This window comes from Nothoprocta perdicaria, unplaced genomic scaffold, assembly GCF_003342845.1.
Source record: "Nothoprocta perdicaria isolate Ctin4 unplaced genomic scaffold, notPer1 scaffold_42, whole genome shotgun sequence".
NCBI classification, from domain to species: domain Eukaryota; kingdom Metazoa; phylum Chordata; class Aves; order Tinamiformes; family Tinamidae; genus Nothoprocta; species Nothoprocta perdicaria.
The window spans coordinates 4,210,269-4,224,663 of NW_020455666.1; the positions used below are offsets into that span (position 1 = coordinate 4,210,269).

Consider the following 14,395-nt stretch of genomic DNA (forward strand, 5'->3'; position numbering starts at 1 on the left):
AAGAGGAAGGGAGGGCAAACAGAAGTCGGAAGCAGTTAACACATGGGTTAGAATCAACAATCTGCTACATCTTCCAACAGAGGGTGACGGCCCCTTCATCCCAGCCGCACGATGTCAGGGTATCCCAAGCATCATGATCAGGTGAGATCCATGGTCCAACTTGTAACTCCCTTTTGGGCAGGGATGCACAACACTGTAGCCAAAATAATACACGTTGACATGGAGGGATATAAAATATCCAGTATCCCACATGCCTCACTCGTAGGGCAGCTCTGTTTAGCTCCCTAAGAAAGAGATATGACTAAAAAAGAGCAAATTCTAACAAGCTTTTGTTATGTGCTCACAGATGGAAGTAAAATTCTTGTTTTCTTCAAGAGCTTTTTATTTCAGATATATCACAATATTTTCCCAATTGAGGATAGCATGGACTTGAGGAAGAAAAATAGCTAGACTCTGGTTGATAGATTAAATAACTGAATCAAGCTAAAGACCATGTCTAATCTAATTACCTCTGCAAATGATAACTCAGGGAAATTCTTGAGTTGTTCCAAAAATGCAGTTTTCTTTTCTAAGACTCTGAAGATAGCTGGAACTGTGCAATTAAATGTGACTTTTCAGAAGTGCAGTCACACAGGTCTGACAGCACAGAGCAACTATAACAGTGGTCCATGTTTTATGAAAGCAGCTAGAAGAGAGGAAGAGCACAGAACTGGAGAGGCAATGCAAGCACGAAGTGTCATTAAGAATAAATGTTGAGAATTACACCAGTCACAGACACTGTAGAAGAGGCAGGTACTGCAAAGGGCTCAAAAAAAACTAATGTAGCAAAGCCTAAAGATGCTACTTCCAACAAAGAACAAGAYGGGAACGAAAGGATGTGGAGGTCAAAACAGAAGCAATAAAGTTGCATGATCATGTGGGAACACAGTCAGAAAGGAGCAGGACATCAAGGACATCTCTTTGTGCTACAAGATGGGAGTTTCTAGTCTCAACAGAGCAGCAGTTGTTCAGACAAGACAAGCACGTGCTGCAGTACAGGAACTGATTGGTGCTACTACAGCCACGCTTGCTATTGAGAAAACTTGCCTGATTTTGCTTCAGGACAGACACTTGCTTCTGGAGACAGATGTTTTCCTCTTCGAGCTCCGTGTAGTCTTGCAGCAAACGTGCCTCTCTGAATTTATACTCCTTAATATCATCTCGCAGACGGGACCTTTGAATTTCCACATTCTGATTGACCTGGAAAAAAACAAACAAAACAGAATCATTAGTGCTTAGTCAGCTACAGTTACAATTTAATTCTAAAACTAATCAATTGGCTTCTATTCAAACAAACCTCCCCTCACCACCAAAATTAAATTAGGGAAACACAAGTCATTTACACAGTTAATTAGATTCTGTTTCCTTGTTTCCCTTGTGAATCCTCACTCTACCCTTGCCTCAAAGGAAAGCTAATGGGCAGGCAGGTAAAGCAACATTCATTCCAAAGTCTCCCTGTAAGCAACAGCAAAAATTCTCCAGATTGGGAGTCAGATGCCTAGTGCACTAACCTTTGAGTAAGAAAACCTTTTCACAAGAGAAAGACAATTCAAGTCACTTGCGACATTCATATTTGGATTTGCACATGCCTTTCCACAGAAGTTTTTATGCTCAAACACTGACAAAAATTGCAATAATTTGGGAATAATATTTAAATACATTTTTTTGGAGAAGAACATTGAGCTAAAACTCAAATGAAAGAAACACAAGATGACAGGTAGAAAGAAAGAGCATCTGCGGCAAGTTCAAAACTATTCCCTTAGAGCAAGATTTGTGCAAGACTTTAATATATACTTTTTTATTTAAATGTCATTAGTTTGAAATATATATGAAGTAAGATTTTCTTCAGCTCACTCATGAACATGCACAGACACTCGCACTACCGAGGCAGCGGGTACTCGGTTGCCTGAATGGCTCCCATAGGTTTATGGTGGGAGTGCAGGCCAGCTTGGATCTCACATCTTCTAAACACACAGGGAGAGTCACCCATAACCACAAGACCACTAAATTGAAACTATAGCTCTCGTACAACAGGAGGAGATTAAACTATAGCACTTTTGTCCTCACCTGTAGCAATAAAGACAAAAGCACAGTTTGCAAGCACGCCGAGAAGCTAAAATAACTATTACTGGCTAAAAGCAGATGCTACAGTGCAACACTGCAAGTGTTACTGTATGCCACGCTCCAAACATACAACATCTCTACTCATTCCTACAAAGCGCTTGCATTTCTCAACCACAGAAGCGTCTGGTCCAGAGTGTCAGTGTTGGGAGGCTCTGCCCCACCTCACCCCATAGGCATTTTTGCTTTGAGGTTATAGCACATCCCAGCAAACCAGGGTTTGGCCAAGTCTGCTTGCTCACCTCAAGTCTGCTGGCAGATTCATTAAGCTTCTGGCCGAAATAAGCCAAATTAGGCAGGGAGTCACTATTGAAACCAATAATGAAGCTTCAGAACCGGCTTTGGAACCAAAGCCCTTCGTCATCCAGGTAATAACACTAGGCTTGGATGGCCCTCAAGTCCACTAAGTGGCCATCCAAGCCTAGTGTTATTACCTGGATGACGACGTGGCTTCGGTTCCGAAGCTATTAAATTGGACTAAAGAGTCCAAAAGCATTTTTAACATCACTGAAGTTCAAAACACACTTTCATGTCTACGGGCCCATTCACACACAGCCCCGGTGCCACTCTGTCCTGGGCACGGAGGCCCAGACTGGCTGGCACAAACGCCCGTGGTAACTTCTTCTCCCCAGCCACACCAGGAGCAGCAGCGAGACCCCATTAGCTAATGGGAAAGAACTGTCGGGCTGTGTCTAGCGCAAGAAAAATCACTTTATTCCAGTGTGCACAGGAAGGCCAGATTTAAAAATAGCTGCCTTGTTTCCTGACCAAGGAAGGAAGATATAACCTAGATTTATTGGCTGCTTAGCAAGCTACACASTCACTTTGCTCTTGGCGTTTTACTGCCAAATAAATCTGCATGCTTGCAAGCTGCAGGGTTACATCGGGTCCTAGGCTATTGCACATAATTAACCAAATCGTTGGTTTGGGGGGTTTTGTTTGTTCATTTTTTTTTTGAGGAAAAGCAGTTACTGCCTCCTCCTTTATCAGATTTTTATATTATAAAAAAATCACATTTATATATTTAAAGGCAAACATACATTGTACATGTCCTCATACGTGCTTTTATAGTCAAGAACATTGGAAACTCAATGGGTAATTGAACCACAGATAAGTTTGAAACAAAATTCTCCTCTGATTTTAGGGATTTTTAATGCTTCAGTTATTCAGCTGTGAATTCTTCATTCCTCCTCCAGCCCAAGCAACAGAGCAGGAAAGAGTATGTACTTACATACAAAGTACATTTAGTGCCTCAAGCAATAAATACTTCCAGAAACTGCGATTGCAGAAGAGAAGATTCACAGAGGAGGCGGCAGGCGCTTTGGACGACGCACAGTGGAGCTGGGAGCAGCGGCGCCACCGCGTTCAGCCGCTGCCGGGGGACGGGCATGTGCGTGGGCAGGGAAATTAAAAACCATCATCCCTCAGACATCTCACTCAGCTCGAGCATGAAAACTGGGAAGGCTGTTCTGTGGAAACTCACCTAACTTATCTTCTTCAGCACTGCTTGGCAGGAGGCACTTCGGATGATTGTCTGAATTTTGTCTCTATTTCCGCAGCTGTTATTCCAGGAAAACATCCCCACAGTAAGCTATCTCACCCACACAAAACACTAGTGGCACAATTAGCTCAAGATTTGAACTGCGAAGCTCTACTACATCCAAAGTGTTAATTCATCTAACAAATTACAAGACAAACTATGAGCTGCTGATGCAATTTTAATTGTGCCTCCTTGTACATACAGCCTTTAGACACCTGAAGGAAAGGAGTTCTGCGGCAGAACAGCACGGAACTATAATTAAAGGCTGGAATGTAACATGCTCCTGGAAGGAATTTTTGCACAAGAAACCAAACTCCCTTCTCCCCTAGTTTTCAAATGCTGAACCCTTAAATAGTATTTTTTATTATAGATAGAGAAAATAAACATTTGAGAAGCAAAAGGTGGAAAGCTCCTTTAGGTGCAGCTGCTTGCTAGACTTCCCAAGGCTTGGGAAGCTGAAGGTTCCCAGGCACAATGGGGGTCACTCGGGAGCCCTCCGGAGCAGCAGCGGGGTCGGGGCCCAAAGGGAGGCCCCTCTGCCCTGGGCCACAGCAGAGAAGCTGCTTCCACCTCCCCCTTCCCAACACCTCTCCCATCTCTCTCCTTCCTCTCCCGTGAACACCGGCGTTCCCGGGTCCGCACAGCGCCCGCACACCCCTGGTGCCAGGTCCTGTGCGGAGCAGAGCCTGCACTCAGCAGGGACAGGGCGCACGGAGCAGGTCCCCATGGTCATCCACCCATCCCCTCAGCTTCCAACGTGGCCGCTGGAACTCAGCAGCCACTGAGTTACTTCCTAAATATTTACTATAGCTTTGATGCTTTTGTTCCCTCTGAGACACACATATCCAGATGTCTTGCACCTTGCACAGCAGAAGGGRATAATCCTTTAGACACAAGCAGTGCTTTTATTCTAACCATACCACCTGTGTCCTCTACTCCAAACAGCACGTGTGAAATTAAGAAAATAGTTCAGAGAAGTGGCAGCAAAAATGACATGCTCTCGGAGAAGCTCTATGGCACAAGTACAAACAAAAGAAATATTGCAAAAGAGAGCAGAAAAAAATCACCATTTGAATTAGTAGGGCTGTAATGTTTTCTAGGGTTACTTGCAAATACGTTTTTGGTGTCTTGTTCACACAAGCCCACTGGGAAAAAAAAAAAAAAACCTGAATCCCCATTATCCTAAATCTTATTGCTTAGACTCTGCTCTGTGCCCTTGCTGCAAGCCCTGGCGTGTCACGGGCTACCTCCTGAAAAGCTGCTAGACTTGATAAGTCTCAGTGTGACTGGCAAGTTTCACACCAACAAAGGAGTTCTGAGTTCAGTTAGAAGCTGGAATAAATAATGTTTCGCTACTTTTTAATGTTAAGGTTTAATTACATTTAATACTTTCTGGGGTCAGTGGGAAAACCAAGAGAGAGATGAACCCTACACAGCGGTAGCGCCACCCCTGTCACTTTTCTCCAGAGCAGAGGCGCCTGTGCCCGGGCAGGACGGAGGGAGCTCAGGAGAGCCCGGACACAGAGGGGACAGGCCAGGCTCTGAGAGGAGCTTCCTGCACAGAGCGCAGCGGTGACGCTGGGCACGCAGCACATGCAGCACGTGCAGCACATGCAGCTCGCGGCCTGTTTACTCTCCTGCCCAAAGCGGCACGAAGGCCACAGCAGCCGCTCAGCACCTCGTGTTCCTAAGGATCCCACCAGTTCTGCAGTGTCACTGGAGGCCRCTCAGCTGCACCTCTATAGACAGCAGTTCGGGTAGCAGAGGTGCCTCCTGCTTGGCCTCTTACCTGATCCCTCACATCCGAGCTCCCTCCAGAACAAAGCCACTTACAACACAGGCTTTTGTCTCAAATCCTCCCCAGCTGTGATTACTAGGGCGGTACCCTACCATTAAGTACTTGGTTCCAGATTTTTAATTGTAATTTGCAAATCATTAAATAAAAAGCTTTGTGAAGCTGTGACATTAAAGAAGAGAGAACAAAGAAATTGCAGTCACAGATTTCTTCTCTGCACAGTATTAGAGAGGCTTGAACCAAGACACAGTTACAACAGTGTATCCTGGGGCCATTTAGATCTCTTAATTTTTTTAAACAACAAAGTCTTGTTAAAATACCTACATTCAATTGCTTAATGCATTGCTTACTAACTATGCATTTCAAGATGTGATCCAACTTGGATTAGAGCTAACACCCTGGGCTGGCACCCCCTTGACTCCCACCTTTTAGCTGTGCACTCACGTGGGGCTTCCCTGTGAACTGCTAACYGGGAACCACGAGGGTCTGGGCTCCAGGGCAAGGCTGCAAAGCGGCAGCGCAGGGTCCTCCTGAACACGATCAGCAGCACAGTGGGAGYCAGGATCCTTACCCTCATGCCCGAAAGCCTAGCAGCAGCCAAGCCCCTGAGATCGGAGGATAACATTTTTCTAATTCATTCAAAACAGGTCATTTTAAAACTGGAACAAGTCAGTTGTTGCTCCTTTTTGGAGCAGCGATCCCACCATTCATAAAGTCATGCTTTATCAATGCAGAGCCATTGGGGGCTGCAGGGGTGTGGGGTGGGTCCGTCCCTGTGCTTCTCCAGGGCCGCCCGCTCTCCTGGCAGTGCTGGGTGACCAGGCCCCCACACCCCAATCCCGGCCACGCGCGGGAACCTGCACGGAAAAGGCTGACCCAAAGTTAATGATAATGCTACGAATGGCACAGTGCAACATTATTATTACAGTCTCCCCCTTCCTGCTCTGAATTGCTTGCTAAGAGCAGTTAAACTCCAGCTGCTTTTCAAATCTCAAATCCAAATGCTTGGCAGCTTTCCATGTCCTTCACTGCCACAAAGAAAACATTTAACCCTTCCAAGCCCCACCACAGCTTTCACAAAGCTCTCATCTTTTCCCTCCATGAAGGTTGGTGGAGTCAACTCTAACAGGGGTCCCTGGCACCCAGGGCATCAGCAAAGAGCCACTGCTGGAGCTTGCGCCGTCCCCCTCTGCTGCCACCTTCCACATCTCCCTCGGTGTCACCCGCAGAGGGGACATGAAACCTCCGCTGAAACAAGTGCTGCCATTCAAGCTGAATCAGAGAAGCCTGGACCGCACATCCCACACGCTACTTCCAAAGATTTGGAAGAAGTGACAGCACAAATATGCAGGGCAGGACGCACAGCTGGACAGGGGTTAGGAGAGTGGTACTATTTAAGTGAAGAGCGAGACATCTTTTCATTTCAGCTAAGCCCAGGTGCTGCCTCCTATGACCTCAAAGCCCAGAACTTCCTACAGGCCCAGGTTTAGGGACACCTGGCAACCTTCACAACCCCAGAGCAACCTCTCACACAACTCAACTGGTTTTCAAAAATATTTGCCTTAACTCACAGCCACAACTGGGATTCCTYCCTGAAAGCCCTGCAAAGCAGGGAGCAGTGGAGGGAGCGCAGGCTGGAGACACAGGGTCTGAGAGCAGGGCACCAGCACCCCCAGCCCCTGGACAGAGCTGCTCCACGGGCRGCGCAGCCCCGTGCACCGCATCAGAGCTGCGCCTGCCTGCGGCCTCGGCCAGCAGGTTTTGAAGAGTCTCGTTTTGCTTTTTGGGTGTTTTTTTTTCATTTTCAGTTGCTAAAAGTACAAGTGTCGGTTTCAGTTCCTCCAGGCCTCCCCCCGGGAGGAAGGCCAGGCAGGAAGGCAGCCGGGCGCAGAGCCGAGAGCCGCTGTGTGCAGGGGCTGCCGCCAGGGCCTCGCAGACACGCACAGAGACAGGAGGCAGCCCCGGGGCCCGAGCCCCACACCGGCTGGTCAGCTGCCTGCAAGAGGCACAGGGGGGTTCTAGCCAGCAATCGGCAAGACAGGGGAAACTGAGGAAAGCGAGAGGGAGGTTATCCAGAAACGGACCCACAGCTCTGTTTGCAGGGAGCCGCTGCTCCTCTGGAGGGCACCGCTGCTGCTGGAGGCCAGCCTCATCCAAGCCCAGCTCGCTTCGGGAAGGGGCAAACTCCCGGGAGCCGTGGCAGCCATGGGCAGGGCTCTTGCAACCGCTCGTGCCGCGCCGGGCCCTGGCGGCCGGGGAGGCTGCTCGGCCCGGCCGGCACCGCGGCAGCGCCGCGGGCAGGAGGCGCCCGGCACGCAGCGCCGCTTCCTTCCGCTCCGCGGGAATCCTCCCGGCCGCCCTTGCCAGCCCGTTTCCCGAGTAGTCCCTCTCGCCTTTAATCAAGCCAAACCATGTTTATAGTGTTCTCACAGACTGTTTTTTCCTAGCTTGCTGATAATTTCTAATGCTTTCTCCGTGGTAATTTTTTTAAAACATCCTTCTGGTAATTAGTGATAATTATGGACCAAAATTTTCCTACCTCAGTGATATAAGAGGGACTACACGTGCTGCGTGCCTGCCTGCAGCTGCTTCACTCTGCTGCCACGTCCCTTCCAAACCCACGGCAACTTGGCCTCTCCAGAAATGCCCACTAACCACATCTACTTTTAAACAGCTTTAAGTACAAGTTTCTGTTGTTAATTGAAGCCTACCTTCCTCTGCTAAAAGGTCTGCTGGAGGCTCGTTTATTTTCTTAYGCATATTTCCTGCTCTGATATTAAAGGTGTGTTTAAAGCCCCCATTAACCACTTCCATCAGTGACAATCTTATCAGGCATATTTAACATTAGCACACAGCAGCACCAGGCCAAGAAGCTTATGGGACTTGAGCACTAGATACCACAAACCTCTCAGACACAAAGTTAAAATAATTTACAGTTATATCCACAAAGCAGATGCTATCATGATTATCAAAGATTAGAAGCCTTCCATTGGCTTAATTTCTATGTAAAACATTAGATGAAAGYGTTGGCTAAATTTATACTCCCAGCACGAGTGGCCTATTTCCCAAGTCCTGCCCCTCCTGGGTGCTCGGAGCGCTTCGGTTGCGGTGTGCAATTCTGGAGACACAATCAGCTCACAACCACCAGCCTGGAGCTCCAGGCAATTTTAATAAAGCAAATCCCAAAGAGGGTACTTACCCAAATTAGCCATACCTACGATGCTGCTTTATACTCAGGCTAACGACACCTACAACCCCCCTTCATAACGAGCAGTGTTTGCTCACTTGGGCTCTCGGCGGCGCTGGGCAGAGCCTCGCGGCGCGACGGGAGGAGCGGGGGCCAGGGCAGGTGCTGCCCCAGCGCGCTCCTTCTGCGCGGGGCTGCACCCTAAAACCGGCCGTTTGGGTGAACGCTTCATCGGGCTCTAGCGCGGTTAGTGCTGCCGAACCAGGATCTCCCAGCACTCACTCCCATTCCAAAGGCATTGGTTTTTTTTCCTTTTAATTTATCAGCATCCTTTCCAACTAACGCCTCACCAACAACAGTGACTTGTACATGAAAAACATGAATTTTACATCTCTAGCATTTTCTTTTTTCTTCTCTCTCTTTAAATGAACTCGCTGCCTAACATTCACATTAAATCAGAGGCAGAGCCACTAGGAGAAAGGGACCAAGATAATGCGAAAAAAGAAGAAAAATAAGAAACAAGAAAGAGGGAGATCAACGGACACATCCTTAAGCATTACTGCTGCATCACAGGCTATTTCTGCCTCCTTTCACGCAGAGGAGCTGCAGGCTCCAGCAGCAGAGCAGGCGGCTCGGACGCTCCCTGGGCAGCTCACATTAGCTGCCCAGCAGCAGGAACGCTCTGATGAGTCAGGCCCATTACCTCACATACACGAGGTCTGAATTCCGACGCCTCCTTCCCCAGCCGAGCCTCAAGCAGCGTGTCCCAGCTAGCCTGTAGTTGCCACACAGCTGTGGGGACGCAGCCTCCGGACCTTTCAGGCAGTGACTACACCCTTTCTGGAAGCCTCCCCTGACCCCATTAGTGGCTCTCGCTCCTCCAGAGCTCTTCCCACAGCAGCAGAGGAAGCGCAAGCGCCCGAAGGAGAAGGAGCGGGAAGGACAAGGCTCCTGTCTGTTTCGTGAGGGTCTCTATTTTGGGGCAAACACTGAGACCACCCAAGTGGCAATGGCCAATTCTTGACCCATTTGTGGCCGTGCTGACACCACCAACCACGCTACTGGGTATCCCCACACTATCCAGGTGCTGCACTGAGACACTGTCTCTGCGCATGGTCACCACTTAGCTCTCACATCATCATCCTCCTCAGCTACACTCAAAAGCTCGATCCAAACCAGCTGTCGAGTCACAATTGCCGCCCTCGTCAATCCCTGCAGGAAGGGAGGCTGCAGGAGCGCGGTGGGAGAGACAGCGGGCAGCCCTCTCCAGGCAGGCCTGTGCGCTGCCGGCAGCAGCGCCCTGCTCTGCGCTCGTGGCCTCGGTGACCCGCAGCTCGCCGCTCCGCTCGCCCCTTTCCTTCCTCAGGGCAGCCCAGGCCGCTCCGCCGTGCCAGAGGTGGCACCTCAGAGGGAAGCGCTGGCTCCAAGCGAGTGGGAGCAGCAGGAGACACGGCTCCGGGGCGGCCAGGGACACCCGAGTGCCTGGGACTGCGGGAGCCAGCACCCCCGTGCACCTCACCCACAACAAGGGCAGAAGAGCAACACATTTTCATTAAAGTAGGCCAAATTATGTGCAAGAACACCGAAATACAGCCTGAGAAAGGAAAAAAAGGAAAAAAAAAAAAAAACATGTTAATACAGTAGCTAGGGCAACAAGAGCCTCGCACAGCTATGTCCAACACTACGGGCACATTCTCCAGCTCTTTGTGCCTCTGCCTGATCGATGTTYTGTCACAACTTGTGCCCTGAAAACCTCCTGTATGTGACTGGAAAATAAATCTTGGGATGCTGTCCCAAGTCAGTCTAGCAGCTGGAAATCTGCTAGGAGAAACCGCGGGTTTCATTCCCCCCCAGCACGTTCCAGTGCTGCTTTGAGGGATACGATACTATATGTGCTTCCCTTTTGTCAAAAAATACAGCAAACAAAAATAAAACAAAGCCCACACCCCACTGACCCAAACAAATCTTCCTTGGAAATATTGCCAAGGGCTGCCTGCTTTAATGGAAATCCTGCCAAGCACAGGCCAAACAAAGCAATCTCCCAGCTTCTGCAGCCTAGAATCACGCTGCTGCCAAGCGTGAGCAGTTTTCATTCAGCATGGGAGAAAAAAAAAAAAAACCTCTTTAATTAATGGCTTGCAAAGTTATTTCAAGCCACTCTTTTCCTGATTAGCGYGTTTCCAGTTTCTCTTTCAGTTGTGCATATTGATTTTTAAATCTGTTAAGAGAGGCAGGCTGTATACAAGAGACTTTTCCTCTCCACTGGTTATCGGGGTCAGAAACTCGGCAGGCTTAAGGGTCACAGCAAAGGGCACAGGGAGCCGCCGCGACTAAAGAACCAGCATCACTGCACGGAGCAATTTAATTATAGCAGACAATGCAGAGATGCCCCCAGCAAGCGTGCTGCCAGCTTCGCTCCCACACAATGYTCCGAATCTTAGCCCTAATGGAAACCTTGAAAACCTATTTGTAAAAAGACTCAACGTCTATGAAGCATCCATACTAGTCCCACTGCAAAACCTGACATCTGAAAATACTCAGTGTCTGTTGTGGACTTTTATGTCCCTGATTGGCAGCATTATTTCCCCTTTCAGCCCTGCCTCTCCAGGCAGCAGCCATTACAGGAAGAGAAACGCTGTTGACATCTGTGCCCCGAACGCGCCGCAACCGCAGCGCGTGCAGAGCTCATCAGCCGCGTGGCGCAGGCACCTCGTCACCTTCGAACCCCTGAAACAATGTGCAGCCCCGCAGACCACAGTACTTACTGTATAATAGCACGTATTCATATATGTATCACGTATACGTTACGTCCCGCATTTTTCTCCCTAATGCACCAAAACACATACTAAGCTACATTTTCTTCTACAGTTTAGCTAATCACAGCACCCTTCTGCTTCCCCAGGAAAGTACTACTCATTCATTTTCCAGCTTGTGCATACCTGGGCATGGCTACTAGATGACTGAATCCCCCCAAACCAGCCATCTATGATATCTGTTTTGGTGCCACAAAGATTCAGGAGAGATAAAAACAGATCAAAGAGAAGAAGCAATTAGCAATTTCTCCRGAGATCTCCTTGCAATGACTCTTCCAGGACACAGGAGCTGCTGAGCTGGCTAATGACAGCCGTTAAACTCATAATTGGTTGCCACCCTGTCAGCCCGTCRCAGCAGGCCCAACTTAGATAATTCAATAGAAGGCGTCAAAACTGCTTGCGTCTGCTGCAGGAACTCCAGGTGTACTAAATGTTACTCTTCTCCTTCCAAAAGCCACTCATCACTTTTATTTCTTCTCACAACACCCGCATGAAAGGAATGAGAGCGTCTCAAACGCTCAGTCTGGAATGCTCTTCCAGCTGACCAGCTCAAGGTCCGTCTCTCACACTGTGACCAGCACCACTGCTTCTGCAGCCCAGGAGGAGCTGCATTCAATTATCTCCTAGTTGCTAAAGAATTACCTTCCCCCCCCCCAAAAAAAAAGCTACAGTCACAGAATTATTCTGTATCCTATCAGCTAGCTACATAACCAACTGCTTATCATAGTCACCCACAGAGGAGCTTGTAAAAGTTTTCATTTTAGGCTTACAATCACTAAAAGCATTCAATTCCAACATGGATTTCCAGTTCTGGAAATCTTCAGCAGTGATTTCCATTCAAGTAACTAAAAACATCTTGCCCATGTCAGGAAGAGAGTTTTAATGGAAAAAAAAAAAAAAAAAAACTTTTTTTTTTGCAAAAATGTCTATTTTCCACAAGAAAACTGACATCACCCACTTCCCCTCCTGGTGGGTTGCTGAGCTCTCACTGGGAGCTCCCAGACAGAGTGACTTCCCTATCACGCAGAGGAGCCTACGTGTGACGAGGGCAGCTCTGCAATGGCAAAGTGCAGGAGAAACACCCCAGCRCCTCGCAGACTGGCTCAGCCTTACCTTGTGTAAAGCAACCTGCAGCTCCAAGGAAATAGGGTCAAGCAGTTGAAACATGACAGTATCTAAAAAGAAAATCATCTTCAACTACTGTGACTCACTGAGCTGGACTGAAATCCACCATTCAGCATGTTTTAGACTGCTCTTGGAATCCGCTACGGACTAATGCTGGGTTTGGGGTGGGGAGCTTTTCTTTCAAGCTCTTCTTAAAAGTTGGGAAATAAAGACAGGGTTGTATGTGCTTGCAGGAACTGGTTTGCTGGCTAAGCAGACCAGCATGGATCCACTCCAGGTCTGCTATCCCACAGTCGAGGCCCAAGGAATTAAAGAGTTAGACTGACTCACACCATCACCTGTCACAGCTTATCCACCAAATCTCCCCCTCAGTTATACCCTAAAGAGGCAGTTTTGAACCTCCTCTTTTCCACAAAGCTAACCTACRTTTTCCAGAAAGACTCATCTTAAGACTTTTCAGTGCCTCACAAATTTTTGCCACCAAATATTATCCACATAATGGCCACCTGGGTAACTTCCTTCTGGGAGGGAACAGCTACCTACCAAACTGGTGGATTATCTCAACTCCAAGAGACAAATACTCAATGCTTCAAAGGAAAATACATAAAATCTCAGATGGAATAACTGTGGAGTAACTGTTCACCATCTATGTTTTACAGCCTTTTAAAAATTTTACCTAGTCTATATTTTATCAATTGTTTGAACTCTTAAAAGCTATCTTTTCTGTAACATGCAGACTCTTGTTAAGCTAGAGATACTGTACCTAACTGCACTGTTCAAAATATTTTAAGCTAAGAGTCACATTCCTGCCAAATGACCTGGAACACAAGGCAGCACTGCTCCAGAATGAGTAGCTGTTTAACTCGCACAGGAAGCTTACCAGGAAGATCTCAGCCTTTAGCCATTGTGGTCCAGCACCTTGGTTCCATGGATGGAAGTGGCTGGACTCACTATATCYTTGAATTAGTTACATGCGGATATAACACTTGATTGAAGTCTCRGGGGACAAAACTCACCTTACCAGTTGCTAGTGATAAGCAGATACTGATCAAGCCCAGCATCTTCCTTAACGCCACACAGGCCAAGAATGTCTAATCACAATACGAGCTGTGATATGCACGGTCATCTTCCCTTACCTCTTTCAGCTCCTGGGCAACAGAATTAAGGCGCTCGTTTTCAGACTGGGTGTTGGCAAGGACGTTTCTCAGCTGCTTCAGTTCTGTCTGCAGCTCCATAACTTTCTTCATGTAGTACTCTTCCTTAGTAGCCGATTCCTGAATCAAGGTCTCCTCTCTGCTCTCTCCATCTGCTGCTACCTTCTTGTGGTTGGTATGGGCCTGCCCAAAAGCCTAGGAGAGTTAGAAAACAATTCTTATTAGTAAATGCAGATTTTTAAATTGAAATTATTTACCTCAATCAGACTTTTAGATGMTGCACAAAGGGTCAACACAGGCCTCTTGCAAGTCACATGAATCACCYAGACAGACATCCTACATGGGACACRCAGGTAGTGTCCATAAAAACCGCCTAGGAGGAAGCAACAAGCTACTGACTGGACAGTGCTGTTAAAGACAGACTGTGTTTTCAACACACAAACTGAGATGAACAGACATTTCTACAGGCACCTATTCCCTACAGGTGGTCAGATGTATTTCTGCAAAGCCCCAGTCACTGAAAGGGATTTCGCATTAGCGGCTCATCGCGGCACTCGGCCTGCACGCGCCTCCTCCTCCTCCCGATCCCGATCCCCATGAGGAGCGCAGGGCATTCCTGCT

The 14,395-nt window shown here is 48.0% G+C and overlaps 1 protein-coding gene across 1 annotated transcript in view; it reads right to left on the reverse strand.

The window, feature by feature from the left end:
* The window catches only part of BICD2 (BICD cargo adaptor 2), a 52,116-nt gene that overhangs the window by 9,572 nt on the left and 28,149 nt on the right, over nucleotides 1-14,395 (reverse strand). Inside the window, exons 2-3 of the mRNA XM_026046005.1 lie at nucleotides 13,757-13,969; nucleotides 1,087-1,239 (exon numbers count right to left, since the gene is read on the reverse strand). Coding sequence (XP_025901790.1) covers nucleotides 1,087-1,239; nucleotides 13,757-13,969 — 366 coding nt within the window. The remainder of the gene's footprint in view (nucleotides 1-1,086; nucleotides 1,240-13,756; nucleotides 13,970-14,395) is intronic.